Here is a 25,597-nt window from a genome sequence, read left to right on the forward strand (position 1 = left end):
GCCTGGTAGTTAAATAGAGAAAAAAATATATGCAGTTTTTAGATAATAAGCTATAGTGAGAATAGAATGCTAATAGAAAAAAAAGTAGGTAATGCTGAACTTCAGTGTTTTGGAGAAAAAAGGGGAAAGAGGTCATATTGTGGTGGTGGTGTAGCATGAGGCTAGATTAGTTGATGATGGCAGAGAAAAATGAAGGGAACAGAAAATTTAGGCATTTTCTCTCTGACTCAGGGGATGACTTTAAGGCACAGTGAGCTGTGCAGATACTTCCTTCAGCAAGGCACAGGTTGCTCAGCAGTGCAGATTTACTGAGCAGGCTTAGTGGGTTTACTCATGAGCAGAGAAGCGGTGTGGGGAAATACAAACATTGGCTTAGTCTACATGTGGCCTTAGCTTTACTGGGGTGTTTTTGCTTTCCTCTGCCTCCAGCGCAGAGCTTGCTAAAGGTCATTTGATCAGCGCTGTCTGCAGCGGTGGCCTCTGTGGGCACTGACATTACAGTTCTGGGTGATAGCTCTGTGCCAGGTTTTGGGGTTCCAGCTGTGGGTAGGGTATGCTGGATGGGTCTGCTCTGGTTTTTGTGTTTAACACTGTGTTTTGTGAAACAGAGTCCAGCATGAGGCCGAATGCTGCTGCTCCACTGGGGATGAGGGTTCAAATGTTGCTGTGCTTCTGCTGCCGTTTCAGAGTTAGAATTCATACACTGGAAGGAATTTATACACTGGAAGGAGGATGACGACTATCTTGTGCACTTCAGTGATGAAAAAGAACCGTGAATCTTTGACAGGAGACAGAAGGAGAGGGCCACGGCCACTCCCCTCCCTCCGCACACCGCCCAGCCTCCTGGTCCCCGACCACCGTGACACAGCCTTAGCCCACGCCAGCGCTCGGGAAAACCCATCAGGGAGCCCCGAGCACCACCGTTTAAGGGTTTCTTTTTTCACCCAGCAGTGTTTTTGCCCAGGGAAGGGCTCCCTCAGGCTTCGCCAGCCGGCGGGCACCCGTCCCGCTGGGCGGGCTCAGGGCGGGGCGCCGCCATGTCGGCGGGCGGAGCGGCGGGGCTGCCTGCCCCAAGATGGCGGCCGCCAGCCAGGTACCGCGCGGCGCCGGCTGGGGAGAGGGGGGCAGCTCCCCAACGGAAAGGGGGGGCGGAAAAGCGTGCGCAGATCCTTGTTGTCATTACTTTTACTATTTAAAAAAATAGCTACTATTTTACTATTTTTCACACGTCCCCAGAGCCTGCAGATTTGAGGGAAATGGGTGGGAGGTTTAGGTGCTGGCTTTCAGTGGTGAAAAAGCGGTGGGGATACCGACGGGGATGCGCTGGCGCTTTCAGGTGTTTAGGGGCGATGCTGGAACATCCAGGTATCCCCATGAATTGAATTTCATTTCCCCGTTCTTGAATTTTATTTCTTCCACGAGTTTTGATGTGTGTATATATGCAGTGTCTGCCTACATTCGTGTTTCGGTTTCCGGGGAACAAACCCGACCCCAAACCACTAATAAGCTGCCGAACTTGATAAGTGGGCGCAGCGCTCCCCCCGCTGGCAGCAGCCGCTCAGCTCCGCACACAGCAGCGGCCCCCGGGTGGCTGCTAAACTTTAAATTAACCCCAGTTGTAATGTCAGACCGGTTACTGATGCTGTAACCTGAGCTAGAATTGCGGGGGAGGTTGTTTCGGTGTATTTGCTCCATGCTTTTTTGTTTTTCTACCCTTATAGTCATGTTGGGCTTTGTAAAGTGGGTCTGAGAAGCCACCAAATACAGGTATATACTTGCATACAATTACATACAACTGAGCATGGTTCCTTAAGTCTGGAATTATGTCAGACTGTGGGGTTTTCTGGCTGCAGAACTGACTTCATGTAACTGACAAGGCAGAGAATTCAGGCTCAGTTCAGACACAGATGGAGAGAGTGTTGTGCTGTCCCACTGAAGGCAGGTGGTGCTGTCTGAGATGTCTTCAGGGGTTGGAGACATCTGGGTGATGTTGACAAGCATTACACAGCATCTGGGGAAAGTCTGCAGCTTTTTCAGCAACAGCTGTGAGGCCAGGCAGCATGGGTTGGGGCTTCTCCACCAGCTCTTTTGTTTAGGCTTCTGAGTTGTACCTTGCTTGGCCCTTGTGTTGCTTAGTTCAGAGGTAGTGAAAGGATATAAAGTTGTCTTTCAGCTACGGTTTCTGTGCTAGCTTGTCAGGTATTGAGCCGTGACTTATTAGCTTTTGCTTGGAGGATGTGGGAATTTGTAAGGACCTTTTGTCTGAGGCCTGACTAAACTCAGAGTGGCTTTCCCCTGGGACTGGATGGAGTCACACAGTGTACGGAAGTGTAGATACTTTGTAAGAGGCCTGATCTGTTCAATTCCACATCCTTTTTTTCCATCTGGGTCTCTTATGTAGAGGCTTCCCAATAGTAATCTGTGTGGTCTGGGCAAAGTAGCTACATGCTTTTCCTTCTCAACCGGATTTGCATGGTTCCACAAAGTAAACCACCCCATGTTGTTGCTGTTTCTGTAACCCTATCCCATCAAATAAAAGATGTCTCTATTATACTTTCTTTTAAAGTAACTTGAGGCTGCTTATCCCCACTGCTGAGAAGATGAGAACCTGCACATAGGCAGTCAGTGAAGTTACTGGCCTCCTTTCACCCAAGTGTGGCAAGGAAGGCTAGCAGGCCAAGCCATTTGGACCAAATATGTCAGTTGGGCATCCTGTTCAGGGATGAGCTTGCTGAACAAGCCTGCAAATTGGATGAATCCTGGTAAGGGTGTTTGCTAACAAATTCAAAATGAAAAACAATCTTACAGAAGGATTGGTGTATATATATAACCAACTGAGATTTTCAGCCTCTACTCTTTATGTTTCTGAAGTCATAGGAAATTATGATTTCAGTAGTCTCCTTTTTCAGAAACTGTTCCCTGTTGCAGCTTATCACTAGGAAGATTTTCATACGTTATTTGTACGTTGCATGTTAGCATAGTTATGCTTGATTTAGCTCTGAGTAAGAAACTCTAAGAACTGGCAAAAGTCTCATGGTGATAGGATGGATCATGGTGCTTATTAATTGATTAGTTTCTTTGTCATGCTCAGGAGTATGTTTAAATTTTATGTGGTCAGGATCTCTGTAAAAATTCAGTAATTCTATTTGGCCAGGAAGTCAGGGTTCAGACTGTTATGGCCATGCACGTACCATCTCAGAGTTGATAGTGGGAATGTGACACGGTTTCAGGATAGAACTGTTAGAGCCTGCTATGCCAGTAACCTTCTAGGTTTGACAGAAATTGTTGTTAATTTCTTTGCATGCTGTTTTAATTTATTCGAGACTGCTGTAAAATTGGGTTTGGAAGTGGAAGAGGAAAGGTAGGAGAAAACCAACAAAAGGTGAGGAAAGGCAAAAGACTGAATCTTCAGCAGTGTTTATTCTGCTCCTTTTTGGAATCTGTTATTACCTGCTGCTGCTCTCATCATTCTGATTCCCTTTAAAGAATATTTCTTTCAGTGCAGGCAATAGTTGTGCGTTTTGATGATGGTAATGCTGCAGCGGTCACAACGAATATATACTTACATATCCTATGAGGCTCTTTAATATTTTTGTAACAATTTTACTAGCATATTTGCATTTGTTTGAAAGAAAACAGTTGCTAAGACTCAAAACAAAGTTATGTCAACTACTAGTGTGAAACTCTTTTTGACCTTTACCATTTTCCTGTAGCTCACTGTGATATTATCATGATTGTGTCTACAATTTAGATATCATGAACCAGGTATGAAGTCTAGCAAGCCAGAAGATATTCAAGTGGATGACAGACTGTGAAAGCAGCTGACACATTTAAATAAGTAAATATAACTGTGGATGATGTAACTTTTTTTTCTTCAAATAGACAAAAAACTCCACAATGTTTTTTTGAGGTGAAGTGAAAATGAGGTGGAAAGTTTGTTATCAGTTCTACAGTAATAAAAGAGTGAGAAAGGACACAGCTGCAGTTTGATTGTCCAACTCTGTATAGTTAGGAGGATTTTGGGGAAAGAAGATAAGAAATTCCTAAAACATGGGTAAGAAATAATGCTATAGAGAAAGAGAAGGAAAAAAAAAAAAAAAAAGGAAAATCTAGCCACGTCAGTGTCTTAAGGGAGGTCTGGACTGTTCCTCTGGGTTTAAAGGAAGTTTGAAGAAAGAAAGAAAAAGAAGCTAGGCTCAGGGGGGTGTAGGAAGCTGCTGTGTGATCTAAGTGATAGAACAGAAGTGGCAAAAGATGCAACAAAACCTGGAGAAGGCCAGTGAAGCAAGGTGGGGACTGGGCTCTTCTCCCAAGCACCAAGTGACAACACGAGGGGAAATGACCTCGAGTTGTGCTGGTGTGTGTGTTAGGTTGGATATTGGGAGAAATTTCTTTATTGAAAGGGTTATGTGGCATTGGAATAGACTTTCCAAGGAAGCGGTCGAGTCACCATTGCTGGAGGTTTTCAAGAAACATGTAGATGTACAACTTGATCTAGTGGTGGACTTGTCAGTACTAGCTTAAAGGTTGGACTAGATGATCTTGGAGGTCTTTTCCAACCTGAAAGATTCTATGATTGTATTCTATGAAGAGGTTATGTTTCAGAAGCTTGCTGGCAGGTAGATGGTAAGTTGCCAATAAGTTAGTTGTATTAATTGATGTACACAGTTTTCTGTTTTTTCTCATGACAAGTGTGTGATTTACTTAAGGTTTGGTCTTTGAAGGTGTGCTAAATGAGGTATGGAGCATCCTGATGGCTAGTCCTTGAGCATCAATGTGTGCAAAAAAAAGCAATTTTTGCCATTCACTTGGAAGTGTCAATTATGAAAAAGGAGGCTAAACAAGAACAGTACATCTCCAGCTTAAGCATTCTGTGAGGCACTGACTAACTTAGAAGCTAAGATCGTACAAATCTCATGGCAGTTCCACATATGCAAGAAGAAAGAAATCAATTGAAAGTATTCTGTGAAAACAGGAGGGGTGGGCAGCATAAAAACTGCGATTGAATGTAGTGATACTGTGAATAAGGAAGTGAAGGGGAAGATAAAAACTGGAAAATGAAATCGAATACCACGGCAATCTTTATAAAGATTTACTTTACATTCTTTTAATAAAGGAGTTAATCAGCAAAACTTATAAAATGGGGAAAATTGACCTATTGACTGAGGAATAGCATAGTTTGCTGACTCAGTTTTGTCAGCCCCCAGTAGTTTGTAAAGTCTGGAATTATCTTTTGTTAAAGATATTAAACAGCACTGGTCCCAAGACAAACCCCATTGGTGTCCTAAAAATGACTTACAGGACAGGGAGGTTTGCTGTATCTCTCTACAACAGACCAATGCATTTCATTTTTTAGGCAAGACACTTAGTATATGTTGCTACTTTTGCTTCCCAGATCACCAACATGGAAGTTGACAGAACTGGTGAAGATCATTTGAAAGTCCGCAAAATGAAGAAGAAGATAATGAGGAAACAGGTCAGAGCTCAGCATACGTTGATGAGACATGAGGGCATTGAGTGTGTCTCCCATGCCACACAGGTGATTGACAGTTCTGATTTTGATCATATGAGAAAATGCTGTTTATATGTGTTCCGTCTTCGCATACGCTTTGTCTAAAATGCAGTTCTCCCCAAAAAAAGCACTTCCTGAGATTAAAGGTTTTCTCTCCCTCTTGAGTTCAAAGCAGAAGTGTACTTCATCAGTTTAATGTCTGCAGAGAGGCTTTGAAAATCGTTAGGTAAGGTTGTTTTTTTTTTTGTATCTGAAACAGTAGCTCCTTGAATTGGGGAGGAGAAGACAGCAGCAAGAGAAATGTTACCTTTTTGAAGGAGATGTGCTTTTCTCCTCTTTTCTCTATGATTTCTTTTCTTCTCTGGCTTTTAGCTTTTGTATCTTTTTCTTCTATACTTCTCCATCAAGTATAATTTGTCTCATCTATTAACTCCGTGGTGAAAAAAAAATAGCATGTTTGTCTTAGAAATCTTTTCCACATTGTTTTCTTCACCTAAATTGATTTAGGCTGTGGCTCTGTGGGAGTTGAACTGTTTGACTGACTTTCAGCTGTTAAAAAGAGAACTTTCTCTTCACATGCACAAAAGGGGACATGGGGCAGTTCTGCTTCTTTCTTATGACACTCAATGAACTTTACCATAAGATGCTTTATTTCCTAACCTACCAGCAAACTGCCCATCTGTTTGATCTTTTACTTTTTTTTTTTTTTTTTTTTTTTTTTTTTTTTTTTTTTTTTGCTATAGTAGAGAGTTTCAGGAGATCAGAAGTGGACCTGGCAAATACTGGTGTAGCAGAAGATAAGTGTTGGGAACTTTCAGGTAGAAAGAAGAAATTAAAGAGGGTCTTACTTCCCTCTGTCAGTTGTGGGAAGCTGCTAACTTGGCTTGGAACGTATTGTAGAGCTATACCACTTACTCTAGCTTTGTTCATCTTGATCCTAAAACTTCTTCCCATTCAGATACAGAAATGTATGTATATTTATATATATGCATACAATATATACATTCATATATAAAATGTCCACTGAGTTTGTTTAGTCCATGACTTTGGGCTCCACCTGTCACAACAATCTTTCAGGACAGAAGAGATGGTGTGTGCTGTTGGATTGTTGCATGCTGAAGCCAATTCTGATTCCATCACTGCCGTGCTTGTTGAGTTCTATCAACATTCGTGATTATCTGGGTGACTCTTACTGTGTTACCATGAGTAGTATGACATACAGCAATCACAGTAGTGATGACAGACAGTATTATATAGTAATTAACATCATGCAGCCCAAATCATGGGCTGTTCTTACCCAACATTAAATCCCCTTGAGGTACACATTGGATTTCCTCATTCTTCACTATTACCCACCAAGTGCACAGAGATCTTTGAGCAAAAGCAATCCCACGGATGGGTTTGCCTTTGCCTGAGGCAGGCATAGCCCAGACTGTCTTCCCTAGCATGTCTTTTACATGCACTACAGGGACTTTATCCTCTTGTACACTACGTAACAGGTTTGGTTGGGCAGGTCCATCTTAGTTGGCAGATGCTCTAGTGCTGACTAACCAGGTGGCCTTTGCCAAATGTGTATTCCAAAGTCTGAATGTCCCAGCACCCATTGCTTTCAGTGGAGTCTTTAACAGTGCATTATGTCACTCGATTTTCCCAGAGGCTGGTGTATAAGAGGAGGTATGATACACTCACTCAAAACCATGCTCTTTGGCCCAGGTATCTATGAGGTTGTTTCAGAAATAAGTCTCGTTGTCTGATTCAGTTCTTCCTGGGGTGCTACCATCCATGAGTCAGTATAGAGATGGAGCTCTGGCCACTTTTCCTGTTCAGCAGTATTTAAAGCCAGCTGGATGGCCTTTACTTCTGCAAATTGGCTCGATTCACCTTCTCCTTTAGCAGTTTCTGCAACTTGCCTTGTAGGAATCTATAGAGCAGCCTTCCACCTCCAGTGCTTCCCCACGATGTGTCAGGACTTACCAGTGAACAAGGCATATTGCTTCTCATTTGCTGATAGCTTATGATGCAGTGGGGCTTCTTCAGCATGTGTCATCTCCTCCTCTGGTGATAATCCAAAATTTTTGCCTTCTGGCCAGTCCATGATCACTTCCCAGATCCCTGGGTGACTGGGGTTTCCTATTCGATCCCATTGTGTGATCAGTGTAATTCACTCACTCCACGTAGTGTCAGCTGCATGATGCGTAGAAGGCACCGTTCCTTTGAACATCCAGCTGACCCCAACAGGCCAAAGGGATGTCCCAAGCCATATGACACCATGTTGAGCAACTAATGGGGTGGCTGGCAGGGATTGAGGGGGACTGCTGCTTGGGGAGGAGCTGGGCATTGCTCAGCAGGTGGCGAGGAACTGAGTTGTGTATCTCCTGCTTTGCACAATTTATTACCATTATCGTTATTTCTTTCATTTTCTGTGCTATTAAATGGTCTTTATCGCAGCCCACAAGCATTTACTTTCTTTTCCCCCTCAATTCTCTCCCCCATCCCACTGGCAGGGAGTGTGTGAGTGAGTGTGGTGCTGAGCTGCCTGCTGTGTTAAACCACAACAAACTTGTGCAGAGAGTACAGAAAATGCTTGCAGGCTTTGTGTAATAAGAGTGATTTTACTGAAATTGCCCAGTCATGAGAATGTGAACAATCTCTGTACATGCTGCTGTGGTGTAGTGAAGGTCTTTGTCTGCTTACAGCCAGTGAGAGCACTGGTTTGAGTCTCCTCATTTCCTTTGCACACATGGGCCTCCCCTTTAGTAACATTCCAGAAAATAATAATTAGTGATACGGTCACCTTTGAAAAATGTCATCGGTACGGACAGCCTGATGTGTTGCTAACGGCAGGTGTTAACAGAGCCACTACAAAAGGCATAATCACAGCAGTATCTCAGGCGTGCTCACTGATTTAAAAAAAAAATCTTTCTTGTTAATAATCTTTCTGTTCAGTTTTAAACATGATTTTCTGTCTTTTAGGGAAGTGCAACACTACAATTTGAAACTATTGAATGCTTTGCCAGCTGCTTTCAGAAAAGGTCATAGAGCATTTATAGCATTTAAGGAAAAGATTGTGTGAAAGCTTTCTGGAAAGGTATTGCATCGAGTCAATCTGAGTAAATTGTTGCTAGTTGTTTGGAGTTACAGGGCTCAGTCAAAACTTCAAGACTGCATCCTTATTTGTCCTTAGAAAGGGATTTAAACTTCCATGATTAGACTGAACATCCAGTTACAGCAAATAGCACTCTAGATGTCAAAAAAAACTTAAATCTTTTTAAAAAGATTGTGGATTTGCGAAGTACATGTGTGTGTGTATATATATACACACACATATATATGTATATATATTTATAACAGTTCTTTTTAAAGTTCTATATTATTGTTTCTTCTAATATTTAGCAAACCAGCAGTAGTATTACGAACTGCATACTCATTGAGAATTTTGTACATAAATCACAGTGAAGACCTAGAGTAAAGCAGTTAATTGTTTGCAAAGCACATGCAGGACAAGGAGGTGATCTGAGATAGCCAACGTGGCTTCCCCAAGGGTAAATCATGCCTGACCAATCTGGTGGTGTTTTGTGATCATAAAATCACAGAATATCCTGAATTGGAAGGGACCCATAAGGATCATCAGGTCCAACTCCTGGCACCGCACAGGTCTACCCACATGTGACTAAGTGCACAGTCCAATCACTTTTTAAATTCAGACAGGCTTGGTCCAGTGACTGTGTCCCTAGGGAGCCTGTTCCAGTGTGCAACCACCACTCCATCCCATGATGGAGTGACTGCGTCAGTTGACAAGGGAAGACTGAACGATGTCATACCTGGACTTTTGTAAGTCCTTGGACACTGTCCCATGTAACGTCCTGGTCTCCAAATTGGAGAGAGATGGATTTGATGGGTGGAGCATTCAGTGGATAAGGAGTTGACTTGAAGGTTGCACCCAGAGAGTGGTGGTCAATGGCTCTATGTCTAGGAGGAGGCCAGTGACAAGTGGTGTCCCTCAGGGGTCTATTCTGGTACCGGTGCTGTTTAATATCTTTATTACATGGACAATGGGATAAAGTGCACCCTCAGCAAGTTTGCAGATGCCACCAGGCCGAGTGGTGCAGTTGAAGTAAGGGATGCCATCCAAAGGGACCTGGACAAGCTAAAGATATGGGTCCATGTGAAACTAACGAGGTTCAACAAGTCCAAGTGTAAGGTGTTGCACCTGGGTCGGGGCAATTCCAGACATGAGTACAGACTAATGATAGGACAAGGGGTATAGTTTTAAATTATCAGAGGGGAGATTTATCTTAGAGGTTAGGAGGAAGTTCTTCCCTTGAAGGGTGGTGAGGCCCTGGCACAGGCTGCCCGGAGAAGCTGTGGATGCCCCATCCCTGGAGGTGCTCAAGGCCAGGCTGGATGGGGCTTTGGGCAACCTGGTGTGGTGGGAGGTGTCCCTGCCCATGGCAGGGAGGGTTGGAACTAGATGATTTTTAAGGTCCCTTCAAACCCATACTATTCTGATGGTGCTCAAAGTAATCTGTGTTAATTAGAATGGGCCATAAATCCTTTTTGCTTAGAAAAGAAAGAAAGTGGGAATTCTCAGAAAAGAGTGGTGGAGCAGAATTTAATGGTCTGTTTATAGAGGCTGCCTTTTTTTTTGTGAACCTGGTGTATGGTGTGATTGGGAATATCAGTCACTCTATACTTAGAAAGATTCTTTGGCAAAGAAGAGAAAACTTTCATAAAAACAACAAAGAATCATAGTCTTTGAAGGATTTTTTTCTTGTTTGTTTTTGTTAGCAGTAACTGGGCTCTAGAAAAATTTTATTTTGGAAAACTCCAAAATGATTTTGCAGGTGTCACTTTTTGCATACAGAACACTTCTTACATATGCCAGTTTGAAGCTTAAGTGGTCTTATAATAGCATTTGCAAGCATTTCTACTAGAATTTATGCTAAGACAGGTTGCCGTAGCCTCATATACCTACCAAATTAAAATACAAGTTTTTTGTGTGGAATATGTTAAAAAGTAATCATGGGATTTCTTCGTTTTTCTTGAGAGCTGATTTTTTAGTATTAGATTTAGATCAATCAGCAGTAATCAATAACTTTAAATTTTCTTTTATTTCTCTTCACGTAGAGCCTAGTTATTGCCAATGCCGGCCTAGGTAATGGGATGAGTAGACAACAACTTCTCAAGACAGTAGAAGAATACGGATTGGTGGAAGCACTTCTAATGCCACCAAATAAACCATATTCCTTTGTGAAATATGGGTCAACGAAAGAAGCCAAGAAAGCCTTTGATGCCCTCAATGGAAAAGAATTAATGCTGGGAGACTCCGACCAAAATGTTGTACTGTATTGTAATTTTGTGGAAAAAGGTATTATTTTTGTGCTTATCTATAAACTTGCACACTTCTCTTTGCTTTAACTTCTTAGACAGTAAATATAGATAAAAGCACACAGTATGTTAAGTAGAGAAAGAGAATGAAAGCCAGAATCTAAGATTCAGCACAGAAAATAACTTTTTGTCTGTGTTCCATGATAGGATACTTGAATTTGAACTCTTTTACTTGGAGGCATGAGGAGAAGGGTGGCCTCTTAAGTAGTTTCAAGACCATTCATTGCTGCATTTGAAGGTTTTGTGAATAAGGAGCTAAATTGGTACCCAGGGGATCTCTGAGTACTTCATTGGACTTCTTGTGTGGTGACAGTCTTGTGATCTCTATCTTAGCTCCAAGACTGAACATAGGCAGAATAAAATTTCTGCTTTTTTTCCTTCTTCTCAAACTTTTTTTTATGGCTGCCTATAAGCTATTTCATACAAGATTGGTTCCTCTGTCTATGAGTTCTTATAGTGTCTAGTGAAAAGACTTCTGGGTTTGTATATTCTGCCAGTGAAAAGCTTTTAAAATAAGGACATCAAATTGAAGGCCTGTATACCACAGGCATTTTCTATTTTTCTAGGTTTTGTGTTATGGCTGTCTGTATTTGGTTACAAATTGCTTCCCTAGACATCAAATATCAAAAACTAATAGAAAATAAGAAATCACGTTTTTTCCTGTTAGTGGTAGGTGGAATATTAGAATTACAGTGGCACTCTGCTTTTGAGCTATAAGTAGAGGTAAATCAAAATTGTAGAAAACTAAAATGCTGGTAGAATCCTGAAATGATTGGATTTTTTTTTTTATCATTATTTTGACAGGAAAATCACAGGTGGTTTTGCGTTTGGGTAGTGTGGAGTCCTACGCAGGAACATCTAAAAAGTGCTTTTTGTGATGCAAAACTTGGGCCTTACCCTGTTTCCCTGTGTCAAAAATGAATTACTCGTTCACTAAATTAGATACTCCATTGTATCATTACAGCAAATATTCCTACAGCTATAATATATTCCCATACATAGCAATAATCCTCTAGGGAATACCTGGTTTTATTTTCCCTACAGAGTGACAATATTCTCTTTTTCCGTACACCCTAGTTTTCTGGAAGAATGCTGTTCCTACAAACTTGCCTCCAGGCCTCACAGTCATTGAAAAGGTGGTTTCTCCAGAAGAAGAAAGGAGAATGTTGGAAAGTATTGACTGGATAGGAGATGAAGATGCTCAAAATGGTGGGTAAAACCGAAGAAATTCATACCTCCTATGATTTTATGCTGTTATTTCCTCCAGTTTCAGTTTATAAGAAAGTCTGCATGTTGATAAATGTATTGTTTGAAATCATTGTGTATTTGCTTTTGGTATTTTAGAAATTGGGTCTTATATTACAAGTCATGAACTACTTGGGCGAAGTGGTCTGAATTGGTATCTTAATACAGATTTACTTGAATAAGATTGTAGTTGTTTTTGGATGTGGCAATCTTTTCTAAAAAAAAACCCTTATGTCCTACTTAAAAATCTTGCTTCTTTTAAATCAGAAATAAGTTAGTGAAACACGCTTTCTGGATGCTTCTGTGCTTTCATACGAGTTCTGTGGAATCAAGTCTCTTAAAAAACGAATGTCTTGGAATTCACTTCAAGATTTTGATTTTTTTTTTTTTTTTTCCCCTTGAAACAACACAAATGGTTATATTGACCTTAGTTAACATATAACTTGGTGAAAGTGGAGGATCTTGCTGTATCCCTGGGTTATCAGTCAAATGCTACGCCAGAGGTCAAAGCAAGAATAAAGACGCATTAGGAGTCCGGAAAATTGGTACTCTCTACTTCCTGCATGTACAAAAGCAGGGTCAATTTGACTTTAAACAACAGTGAATGCCTGATGCAGTTACAAAAGGTAACAAGGCAGAAGAATTATGTGCCATGAATAACAAGGGTTGCATAGATTGTTTTAACTGTTAATTAAAGAATGTTTAGGTTTAACAGAGGTCAAATGGAACAGGGAAGCATAGCAATTTGCCTCTACTCTTTTATGCAGTCTAATGTTACTTTAAACTTGTGTCTTTTCACAGCCCAGAAGACTTTAAAGCATAGAAAAGTAAAACATTTTGGATATGAGTTTCGCTATGATAACAACAACGTTGATAAAGACAAACCTTTACCTGGAGGTAAGAACTTCCCTATAAAATAATAATTTGCACTGATATTTGAACCATTATATAAAGTTTTTAATCCTCACTAAGGTATAGATTTGAGATTGTAATAAAAGGAGAATCTTCACTGTATCTTAAGCACACACTGAACAGCGCTTTTGTGAATGGGATCCATTCCAGACTGCTGTGAGCATTTGAAGCTTGTTTTCCAGACACTTGTGGCCAGGAGTTACTGCCCTTTGTTGAGGTCAAATCAAATAAGGCTTTGGGGATTATAATTGTCTTTTCTTTAACTGTTATTTTATTTTCCTTTTGTTCCATAAAATAATTTTGTGTTTAAAATCGCATATTAATTTGGGGTTGCAGTGTGTATTGCAACATATATTTATCTTGACGTGCTTGAAGCTCCAAAATTTTCCTTTGGACTGAAAGCAAGCTTGAAAAGGTTTGACTAACTCTCTTATTTGGAGTTGATGGCTGTGAAGTCAGAGCAAATCAAGTGAGTCATCTTATAGTCTTAGATTTAAAAATAGTAAAATAGGGAGGTTAAACTCCTATGAAACCTGAAGGTGTTTAAGGTCATGCATGGGTACTGTGGTGGATGTAGCTTTCAACAGATGGATTCTGGTTACTTTTGGTTCTAGCAGTGAAACTGTATATAATCATAAAAGCATTGATATTTGAGTATTTTCTAGTCTTATAGCTAGTGCTCTTTACGTGTGAGCAGAGAATAAATGGAAATACTTCACTGGGGGAAGACAAAAAATAAAAATCAATAGGTTTGTGAAAGGGCTGCTATTAACATGTTTGTGGGTGTTATATCCAACAGAATAGAAATGACGTCCTCTAATAAAATAGCACACTAAAGATTAGTTGAAGGACTCTTGTTCCTGTTTCAAAAACAGATTGACTTCAGCAGATTTATGTGGTGATATTTAATTCAGTAACAGACTTTTAGGGGGTATTTTTTTTTTTGTTTAGTGAGCTTTCTGCAGAATTTCTGACTTTCTGCATAATATAGTTCTTGTCTGCAGCTTCCTTATTGCAGTGGTTGGTGGAAATTTTGCCCTTGATTTGATATGCTTTTATTCGTATAGTGGAAGACTGGTTAGTGTTAGGTCAGAGGTTGGGCTAGGTGATCTTGGAGGTCTCTTCCAACCTAGACGATTCCGTGACTATATGTAGGGTTAACACAGTTTGCATGTGTTAGGAGTGGACCTGGCCTTCCTCTAAATGTGATCTTGGAGGAACGGCCTTTCTAATTGTGAGGTGTTACATACACATGGTACTTGAAGATCTGACCAACGGTTCTGATGTGTCTTTTAGAACAAATTGATAGTGATTATTATTAAAGATGGCCTTACATATCTGTGAAGCTGTATCTGTGTATTTTGCCCAGTTATTATATTTAATCTAAACGGAAAGGATAAAAATGTAAAAAGCTGTCTTGCTTAAAGTTTTCTTTCTGTAAATAGGTCTTCCTGAAATTTGTAGCTTGTTCTTGGAGAAGTGCTTGAAGCAGGGATATATCAAACATAAACCTGATCAACTGACTGTAAATCAGTATGAACCTGGACAAGGTAATTTTTTTTTTATCTTTCAAAAATGTTGTACTTTTAATTGAAATTCAGAAGAGAGTAGCATTTAATGGGATAGGATTTAAGCATTTACTTAATGTATTTACTTTGTGACCTGAGATGTTTGATATCAAACCTAATGTCTTCATACTGGTTTCTGAACCCAGGAGCTTGTGTTCAGAAGTACAGTTTTTGATAACACTTACAGAAGTTAATGGTATTCCAGAATGCAAGACCATAACATGGAAACTAAACAAAAGGATACAGGAATAAGCAGTTGTATTTGCTTTTGCAATTGTGTACTTCTTCATTGCTTCCCCAAGCTTTACTTTCTCCCTGTAATGTGCATAGTCTCCAGAAAACAGCTCTTGCTGCTACTACATGGTATAATGTTAGTAGGCTCTTAAGTATGCTGCAAGAAGTGTTCTCTTATCTGGGGAATAAGAAATTACTCAATTTCTGTAATCTTTCCCAGACTGGAGAGAAATTTGCTTCTCATCACACCTCTAGGGAATAAATCATGTGCTGTGCTTTTTGCTAAGGTCAGTCATCAAGGCTAACTATCTGGCATCCTCTAGAGTGAATATCTAATTTGTCCTTAGTAACGAAGGACAACAGCTTTTCTTTCAGAATCAATGTCTGACAGCTAATTTAGTGTGTGCCAAACAGGAGTCTGAGAAGCTGATTGCATTTGTTTATGTATCTGCCGATCTGTTAAATTGTTACAGTCATGTACTCCTGGCAGGGACCTCAGGAGATTAGCAGGGATTGTAGATTTCTATCAAGAAGAGAAGCAGTTTTTTAAAAACAAACCAAGATAAAGCAATACCCTTTCTGGAGTGCAAATTGTTAGGATATAAATGAACATAGAGTGCAGCCAGATTAATGCCTTTAGTACCTGTGTTGTGAGCCAGATTCTGTCACTGGACACTAAACTTGAGATTTTTAAAAAGTGAATGATGACTCTGTATCTAAACTGTAGGGGCCACGTTGAAGACACATTAAATGAATTCATTTTTGAAAGCACTTTTTTCATTCAGGATCTTAATAATGTTTTAAGTTTTGGATTTATACTTGAAAGTAACCACCCACATTTGAATGCTTAGGTGACTGTTTCTTACTATGTGCTGTGTAGGTGGAGCGTAAACGGCAGGAAGGTCAGTGTGGTCTTGGTTGAATTGTTTGGGTGATGCAGAACTGTCCTCTTGTTGCACAGTGAATTATGCTGCCTTTAGTGGGCATCTGAAAGAAGAGTTTCAGTGCTTCATACAGAAGAAAATTTATGAACAAACACAAGCAGATATGTGTCCTTGCTTTTCAAATCTGGCTGATTTTCTATTAGACTAAATGTTGGCCTCCATAAAACAAGAGTATTGCTTTCACTGAAATGAATGAAATTCAGGTTATTTATATCTGGAGGTAAAATCTGGTGTAGAATGATGTTTTGTAGAGCTGACTGACAGTGTTAGGAAAAAATGTTTTCAACTAAGAAATTTGATTGTGTTAAAATATGTGGCACGGGCTGCAGGGAATGGCAGTTTCTTTAATAGAAAGAAAAAAATCGCTGTCCTTTTGGAAATTCTCAGATACATGTGGTTACTCATACACACCCCAGAAAGAATTACTACCTAGGGGTTAGCCCAGCAGCGGTGTGTAGATTTTTCTTGAGAACTCCAAAGCAGAGGGGCAGGGTTTGACCTTGACAGTATCTGTTAGTAGGTCCTAATTCTGAAGCTGAAACCCTTTGCACCTTCATTTGCTTAGCAACACAAGGGGTATTTGGGGTGATTCCTTCCTGGGGAAGAGTTTGAGGGAGAAATGCATGATCGTGGACGAGCTAAGGCCCAAAGACACCCAGCATAATGTAACTGTTAGTTTTAAGCCAAGAGGAGAGCATAATGATCTCAGGTGCTTGCTGCAGCAAGGTGACCAGTAGGAGTCTTCAGTGGGTGAGTGAGGCCTTTGGGTGCTCTGAACTGTCTTCTAGGTATTTCCATTGATTATAGAGAACACTTAGGTTAGCTGTGTGGTTAATATCTAATCTGGGCATGTAAATCCGATGGGCTGATCCTGTCCTGAATTGTTTTGGAAGGCTCCTTTATAAATTTTGTTTGTTCAGCCCATTCGAAGAGGACATCCATGTAAATAGAGTTTGCCTGAAGAGATACCCCTCTGTTATTATAACAACTTTTTTTCCTTTTGTGTGCAGGAATTCCTCCTCATATTGATACACATTCTGCTTTTGAGGATGAAATAATCTCTCTCAGTTTAGGAGCTGAGGTAAACTTATCTCTGTATATATTTTGATGATGCTTTACTGAGAAGTTTCATTTTTATATTGTTTAATACAATTTAATTTGTTTTTGCATAATGTCTATTCACACTCATCTGAGTTCAATCTCAAGCATGCAAGGTAATGTGATATGCCAATTAAATAAGCAACTGCAATGAGATGTTGTCACTGGATGATTTGGCAGTGATATCCTGTTTTTAAATCTTAGCATCCAGTGCTGCATTGACCTTCCTTCATTTTGTATTCATCTTAGGGAGTATATACCCTGTTTATGTTTCTACTTCCATTTTCTCCTGTGCCATCCCCTGTTCTCTCTGGTCTGCAATATTTATATTCAGTGTGTTTACAGTAAGGTAATGTAAATGGGCAGACCTGTAGAGGGTCTGGTCAGAGTCTGAACCCTACTCAGCTAGTCATAATGCATGCAGAGGTAGGCCCTGATCTTCCAACATGTGCAGGTGGTGCAGGCAAAGAGTAGGAAGGGAAGTGTAAGAAAAGTGAAGTGGAAAGAAGCTATACGATGTCCCAGTAGTAGGGCTGAGAACAGTCTGTATCATCTAATCCTCTAGTTAGTGGCCATACTTCTACTCTATTGAAATTCATGTGCTGCACCTGTGCCATCCTGTTTCACAAATTTAGTGGTACCTACTCTGCCTTAAGCACTACTGCAGCGAGTCTTTTCTAGTTGGCCGTTGCACCTTCTTATGTTTTCCTGAGGGTGTTCATATTCTAGACATAGCTGCATGGCCTATTTCCGTTAAGACCTTGTGCTTTTTGTTACAGGGAAGGTATATATTGCTGTGTGTTCCCATGGCACTGTATAACTAGAAGTTTAACAGTGTTAAGAACAAAAGGTCATTGCAGTGGGTATTAGAGGTTTGATTTTGTTGTTAGTGTTTTTTGTTGCTGTTTTGATTTTTTTTTTTTTTTCTCTGTTGAAAAGCTGCAAACCCTGTGTGAGGACAATCTGATCTGCTGCTTTGTTCTGGCAGTGGTGTGTAGAGGACACAGATGTGTGTGCATATAGAGTTAGATGTACCTGCATACCAATAGACAGTGTCCTTCTGTTATGAAACAGCAACTTTGATTGTTTCTCTTGGTTTGTCTTACTCTTTAGGCAGAGGGAGGACCATGGCTATTATGAGCACTGACATTCTTTGCATCTTTAATCTGGGTTCTTACACTGACTTTTAAAAAAATGTTCAAGAAAAAAAATGGATGTGTTACTTCTGGGACTAGGGGTGAGTCTGAGGAAGAGTAACCTTCCCAATATTGTGTGTGGCAGTGGCACTTCTGTGTTCTTGATGCCCTGAAAGGGAAGTGTCAGTGTCAGCGTTGTCCTCTCAGACAGGTTATGGATGCATTTGTTAATCTAAGCCATGAAAACATTAAGAAAAGCATCAGATTAGAGTAGGAGAGTCTAAAATTAGGTGTGATGGTGTTGCAAACAGTGTCAGTAGTCTTCACTCGTTTTGGTGTGGCAGTGTGGCAACACTTTCTGTGGCAGTGTGTTCTGATCTGTGCAATGGCAGTGGTATCTTTTAACAGTGTCAGCACCTCCATGCTAGACAGTACCTGAGAACATCCATTTCTTCATGCAATTTCTCTAGGGAAAGAGCTGTAATTGATCTTATGTGCAGCTTATCAATCCTAAGTTTAATTTTCTAATACATGCTGAGTATGTAGAGCAGCACAGCAGCAATAGATAGATGACCCTGCCTTACATCTAATCCTATGTTGACCTTGTGAGTGAAAACGTTACTTTAGTTTTCTTTATAAAAGCTATATTGGTGCTGCTGTAATTTCACATCCTTTTCTGCCTCACTCTGCAGCCCCAGGCTTTCTTACCTTTTTCATTTCAATTAAAAGACTGACTCTGACTTGGATGCTCTCTTACTTCATCAATAAGGCACCATAGGCAGTGCATTTCCAGATGATTATATTACAACGTAGCTTTGTGATGGTCTCAAACAGATGGCCAAAAGCAGAGTGATTTTAATCACTTAAGAAATACAAACCTTTCTGTGAAGAGGACTGCCTGGAGGATTATGGTGCTGTTAAAAATTGGAATGTATATAATTCAATCAGGGAAACAGCTAGACTTTGGCCGCTTATAGATATTTCAGACACAGACATTGGGAGCTAACAGACTGTGTCCAAGTTTCAGTGCCTTTTCCTAATGGGCTATCAATGAACTTTTCAGATTCAGTCAATCAAAGCACGCATGCAGTAAAACAAGCCAGTGGCACAGAAAATGCTGCTTTATTTGATGCCTTTGCTTTCTGGTACTTTTATAACTTTTTATTTCTTTAATACATTTTTGTGCACTTACTGCAACTGCTGTTTACATTTTAAAATCAGATAAAAATGTAATACGTGAGTTATTTCAAGAGTTTCTCAAAGCCTGCAACTCTATTCCCATCACAGTTCATAAAATGTATACGCTCTGATAATAAGTAATTGGAGTAGCATCTACGTCAGCAAATCCTGACTCTTGTGTTTTCTCTATTCCTCTCCTTGTAGTGTGACTTTATGTTTTTTTTCACTGGAATAAGTTAGGCTGCAACCTACTGGAAAAAAAAACAAAACATAAAGCCTTATGTCTAGTCTTTTCTGTGTTCTTCTCCAAAGGAAATGCACACATTTAAATAGGGAGTGTCATAAAGAAAAAATCTTGCAGCCCAACTAGTTGTGTAACCTTTTTCTGAAGTTGGCTAACCAAACACTTCAGAAGAAAAAAAAAAAAGAAATCAGAAAGCCTCATAATTCTTGTGTTAAGTCATGAAAGAACTTTTCTCCCATTGTTTGTATGCTTGTCCTTCAAGGATCTGAGTTAGGCAGCTTCTAGTAACTAGTAATTGAAATAAATGCCTTGGCATATGAAAAGGGAGTTTGAGGCAGACCAGTGGACTAAACATGAGTGCCTTCCTAGCCTAGTGCCTTAGTAATCAGTAGCATAGGTTTACAGACTTCATGTGGTATCTTCACAGAATTGTTTAGGTTAGAAGGGGCCCTCCTGAGTTTTAGTCCAAGCCCTGCTCAAGCTAGGTCAGCTAAAGCAGGTTGTCAGACTGCATTTAGCCTGTCTCTGCAGATAGAGGCTCCAAAACTGTCCCTGAGCATCCTGTGTTTGATCTCTGAGTTAAAAATAAATAAATAAATAAAATAAAAAAATAAATAATAATAATAATAAAAAAACCACTTTATTATTATTTTTTTTATGTTCACATGGAATTTCCTGGGTTTTAATTTGTGCCCATTCTCTCTTGTCTTGCCCATGGGCACTACTGAGAAGAGTTGGGTTCCCTCTTCTTCATTCCCTCCCATCAGGTATTTATACACATAGATAAGATCTCCCCTGAAGCTTCTCCAAGCTGAACAGTCCTTGCTCTTTCAGCTTTTCATATGAAAGATGCTCCTTCATGATCTTTGCGGCCCTGTGCTGGATTTGTTCAGTAAGTCTCTGTGTTTCTCATATGGGGGAGCCCAGTTTGTTCCCAGTACTGGAAACAGTACTCCGAATGCATCCTCACCACTGCTGAGCAGAGAAGAAGGATCACCTCCCTCGAACTCCTGACAGTGACCTTCCTTATACAACCCAGGAGGCTGTTGGCCTTTTTGGCCACAAGAGTGCATTGCTGGCTCACGGTCAAGTTCATCAGGACCCCAATATCCTTTTTGGCTGAGCTGCTTTCTAGCTGACCAGTTTCCAAATTGTGATGGTGCCTGGGCTTATTTCTGACCAGGTGCAAGACTTGGCCCTTCCCTTTGTTGGGCTTTATGAGGTTCCTGTCTGTCCCATTCGCTCTCTATAGGTACCTCAAGGGAGGCTGTAGCGAGGTGGGGGTTGGTCTGTTCTCCCACGTGCCTGGTGACAGGACGAGGGGGAATGGGCTTAAGTTGAGCCAGGGGAGTTTTAGGTTAGATGTTAGGAAGAACTTCTTCACTGAAAGGGTTGTGAGGCACTGGAACAGGCTGCCCAGGGAAGTGGTGGAGTCACCATCCCTGAAGGTCTTCAAAAGACGTTTAGATGTAGAGCTTAGGGATATGGTTTAGTGGGAATTGTTAGCGTTAGGTCAGAGGTTGGACTTGATGATCTTGAGGTCTCTTCCAACCTAGAAATTCTGTGATTCTGTGATTCTCCAGCCTAAGTCCTTCTGAATGGCAGCACTGGTGTATTGGTCAGTCTGCCAGTTTTGTATTGTCTGGAAACTTGCTGGGGGGCACAGTCCCATCGTCCAGGTCATTAATGAAGACGTTAAACAGTGCTAGCCCCAGTATTGACCCCTAGAGGACACCACCACTGACATGTCTCCTACTTCCCTTAGTGCCACTGCCACCGTCAGTGCTACCTTGCAGTCTGAAACACTACTGAAATCAGTTTTTTCCTCTGCAGAATGAGTTTATCCAGCAAGAAAGCACTTTGGACTATTCTGTTAGGGGAATCATTGTAAGTCTGATTTGTTTCTGCAAAATTCATTTATGTTGAAGAAGGAATAGTTGTTGGCATTAGAATGTACTTTTAAAAATACGAACAATCTGGAGAAGGGGGTAATTCTTCACAACACTGCGTTTGTAGTATAGCAGATAACCTCCAGCAATCCAAGTTATTAAACTTCCATGAAATGAGGCAGAAATGGAGGTGTGAGATTCTCATTCCCATCTTAGTCGCATGGAACAACTTGGTCTATCAAGAGGCGCAGTGAAACCAAGTGGCTCAATTTTGTTCTAGTTGCTGCAGTATGTTGTGCTTTATGGAGTTTACAAGGCATTAAATGATTTGAAGGAGAAAATGTCACTATTATTTTGGGCTTCTGTCTATCTTATACAAACCACTATACAGTTTGAAGGCAAAGCAGTGAGACGTGATGTGTCTTGTCCCACAGTATTCCAGAAAAGGTGAGAGTGTCAGGACAGGGTAATCACTTCTCGGGTTTTGATCTATTTCTTTGGCATCTCCTGGGGAACTGCAGAATGAAGTGAGACTTCCAGAATGTCCTATGGGCTTCTAATGACATTTTATAAACTATCACGTTCACCTTTTTTTATATGAGCTGATTTCCAAAAAATATTAATAAATGTCAGTTTTGATGTTAGGATATTGGATATAGTTTTCTTCAATTCAGAAGTTGCCACAGTGGGTAAAGAAAGGTAGTTGGGTAAAATCAGTCTGAAGTGATTTTATTAAGTTTAATGGTAAACCATATATCCTTGTGTCTGTGAATCTGAAGAGAGTGCTACAAAGCAGGGAATAGTCCTTTCTGGTAAGAATTTTCTATATTGATTTGATTTGGGTGTTATTTTCAGTGCTTCCATTTGGTGTCTCTAACGGTACGTAACTTCACAATATTTCATCTTAGGAGCCTGGCCAAGTTTGCAGCTGCCTTGAAAAAATCCTAGTCAAAACCCATGTCAAATTTCCCTTTGAAGGCTTGCAACAGGAGCTCGATCAATATTGAGATCTCTGTTTTTCTGTCTTTCCTAATTTGCCATTTAACATGCTGTTATGTAAACCCTGATTCATCGGAGTTTTAGAAATACAGAGGTAATGTTTCTGTGAAAGTGCCACTGCGAGAGCCTCAAACTCAGAAAGGAATTTTCCCTTCCTGGCTGCAGATCTCACCCCCAGTCAATAGCAGGTGATAACACTGCACTCCCTCTTCCTATCAGCCCTGCCTCGTTCTCTTGGAGACCGGGGGGGACTACCCCCATGCCAGAGGGTGAAGCCAGTTGTAGTTTTCCTGAGGGGTGTCTTATGTTGGCACTGTGCTCTAATTTTGGTGTTCTGTTCTTTTTTTTCCCTAATATCTGTCCCTGATATTAAAATCACAGGCTTGTCATTCTCTTTTCCTTAGCTTTTGCTTTTGCCCCTTGAGTGCCTTACTCTACTTCCAGTCCCTGTGCCTTGTCCCAGCAGAAAACTGACATCACCAAGGAGAACTGCTCTGATGCCCTGCTGCGGCTCCTAATTTCTGTGAAAGGGAAGCCTCAGGGTTTCGAGGCAGACATGTGGCTCAAGGTTAAACAGTGAGGCTGAGGGCGTGGATCATCCCTGTCTTCTGTTTGACTTCTGTTCATCTGAACACACATCTATCATGCCCTAGCCTGCAGATATTAAGGGCCTTGATCTGTAAAGAAAAGTCATGACTCTCTTAAGCCTTGAAAACAGAGTGATATTACAAAGAAGTACTCCACTAGATCTTTTGAAATATGAATGACCAGTGGTAGTCATAGAACTGATAGAATGAGGTGCCCTGCTATTACTCTTCTCCCAGGCTGGGAATTGACCATTTATTCCTGCACTTTTGCTTCTTATTTGTTAATCTATTTCTAATCTGTCTTGGTGAACAAACACAAATCTGTAGCTGTTGTAGCAGCAGCCGCTGGTCTGTAATAAGCTGCTTGACAGATCTTATCAGAAGCCTTTCAAAAGCCTAGACTGTATCCAGCCATTGACAGTTGGTACCTGTTTCAGTTCTTGCAGGAGCTCTAACAAGATAGGCAGGTACTGGATGGTACTGTGTTAACTGTGTGGTCTCAGTCATATTTTGCTTATTTTGGTTAGTAGCTGATTCAGTTTTAGGGGAAGGCACAAAACATCTTAACTCATTTAAGGAATTACTCTGATAGAGGCTCTAAGACAAAGCTTTAACTCTGTCCATGCTAGCAGCATAATTGTAGTGGGTGAAAATGTAATAGTAGCAATCCATGTTTAAAAATGAGATTGGGTTGGCAGGACCAAAACGTCTCTTGGCCTGAATGGAAGACATTCATTTGAATTGCTAAGATCTAATGCTCAGTTCAGAGGTTTGCTCAAATGATTGTTGTGGTATTTGTGAAGCTCAGTAGTGTGTTTTTCAGATCTATAAGACAGGTTTCTTGAGCTGTAACCTACTGTCATGGATTTCATCTGCTTCTGAAGAAGAGCAGTTTGCATCAGTTTCTGTATCATTTAGTTGGAAACCCAAAGGGGGTTGCATTTGTAATAATTTATCAGTTAGCAGTTTTTACCATTTAAAGTAGTTTCTCATTTTTAAAAACTACTGAAGAATTTCTCCATGCAAAATTTGTCCTGAGCACCACAAGTTAAATGCATCAGGCTTCATAATGGCTTGATGCTCTTCATGCTTACTCTCTATAAATGTCCTGTGTGTCTCTTTCTGCCCACATCGTTCCACAGCATACTGTTATTTGAACTTGGATCCCAACAAAGTGAACAAGACCCACTGAAATCAAGGGAGAGCTTCCTGATGTAAATGAATAGAGAATTGAACCCTCCAAGACAAGCAACAATGCCTGCAGCCCTTCATGGGAATTTTTATAGTAGCCTTACTGTGTTTTCAGGGAAAGATGAATATTCAGTAAATGAACTGTTCTGAATTTTTATTTCTGTGCTGGATATTGCCTTACCTTTTTCATACAGGATCCTGTTCACAGATACCAAGGTGTCTTACTGACATTTCCACCTGATCAGTTATTTTGATCTTTGCAAGGGTCATGAAAGCCCGCTTTCATGTACATTTTTCAGAGGGAGTCTGTGCTGCAATACTTAATCACCTCCTTCCACTCTCCTGTAGCATTGGTTGTTTATAAGGTCTTCTCATTGTAGAAGCTGCATGACAGTAATTTGCTGTGAAATGAGACAGAGCATGGAGATCTTACCGTCCCCACTACCTCCTCGGCTACATCAGAGGAACAAAATCAAAGCTAAACTATGAGAGAACCCGTATTTTAAAGTTTTGTATGTAGTTTTCTGCTCTTCCATCTTGGTGAGACATTCCAACTTCCATGTGTCTCTTTTGTATGAGTTGTTCCTGTGGTGAGTCCCAGACATCTGGCATTTACTACTGGTGGGCCCAGTACTGGGCCAATAGCTCTGGAAAGCTTTATCTCTCATCTTCACTTTATCAGATTCATGGACTCATATTGCATAGATTTGTAGAATAGCCGAGGTTGGCAGGGACCTCTGGAGGTCATCTGGACCAACTCTCCCTTCACAAGCAGGGTCACCTACAGCAGGTTGCTTGGGACTGTGTCCAGCCTGGTTTTGAGAATTGCCACAGATAAGATACAAATCATACCAGCCTCCCTTCCTTTCCCTGAAAGAAAGAAACGTGTCGTCTGACTTGCATTTCTGTAAAGCTGTTCCCCACGCTGCAAGACCTGATTGCTCTTAAATTGGCTAAAATCCTGTGTCAGCCCTGAGGAAGAGCAGACCACAGTTAGATTGCTGTAGGAATATGCAGAGTGTGCTGTGACTTGAGGTCTCTCTCCTGGCTCTGCTAGGGTGGGAAGTTGTCTTACTGTATTCTCTGTAGAAGTTTTGTGTTTCTTGCATGTGGTCCATTATTTTGGCTGCTGAGAGAGGAAGGCAGAGCTGCAGCTCCTCCTGGTTCCTATCACTTTGCTTCCTTCCACCCGGTTGGTTGCTCTTTAGAATCCTGCATTTTCTTTGAGTCCCTGGTGTTGAGAAGGGGATGTGGGAAGAATGTTCTTGTCCTGCCCTCCTCTGGGCAGTTACATCAACTTGTGTCCACTGCTGGAATGAGAGACAAAAGAAACTGCAGTTAGGATGATATAATTTAAAAATGAAATTCACTTGGTATTGCATGGAAGAATATGTAGATATGCTGTGAAAAATATGACACGGTTCCATTTAGCAGGATTTTGTTTTGATTGTAAGAAACTGTGAGGAAAACA

The 25,597-nt window shown here is 40.7% G+C and overlaps 1 protein-coding gene across 2 annotated transcripts in view; it reads left to right on the plus strand.

The window, feature by feature from the left end:
* The first annotated feature begins 1,064 nt into the window (after positions 1-1,064).
* The window catches only part of ALKBH8 (alkB homolog 8, tRNA methyltransferase), a 47,905-nt gene continuing 23,372 nt past the window's right edge, over positions 1,065-25,597 (plus strand). Inside the window, exons 1-7 of one of the 2 annotated variants that reach the window (XM_032196992.1) lie at positions 1,065-1,093; positions 5,396-5,539; positions 10,640-10,880; positions 11,978-12,109; positions 12,947-13,042; positions 14,503-14,607; positions 16,814-16,884. In XM_032196992.1, the coding sequence (XP_032052883.1) occupies positions 1,076-1,093; positions 5,396-5,539; positions 10,640-10,880; positions 11,978-12,109; positions 12,947-13,042; positions 14,503-14,607; positions 16,814-16,884 (807 nt within the window). In that variant the 5' untranslated portion in view covers positions 1,065-1,075. The remainder of the gene's footprint in view (positions 1,094-5,395; positions 5,540-10,639; positions 10,881-11,977; positions 12,110-12,946; positions 13,043-14,502; positions 14,608-16,813; positions 16,885-25,597) is intronic. The other variant, XM_032197001.1, reaches the window with a different exon arrangement.

The sequence above is a fragment of the Aythya fuligula genome, chromosome 1 (genome assembly GCF_009819795.1).
Source record: "Aythya fuligula isolate bAytFul2 chromosome 1, bAytFul2.pri, whole genome shotgun sequence".
NCBI classification, from domain to species: domain Eukaryota; kingdom Metazoa; phylum Chordata; class Aves; order Anseriformes; family Anatidae; genus Aythya; species Aythya fuligula.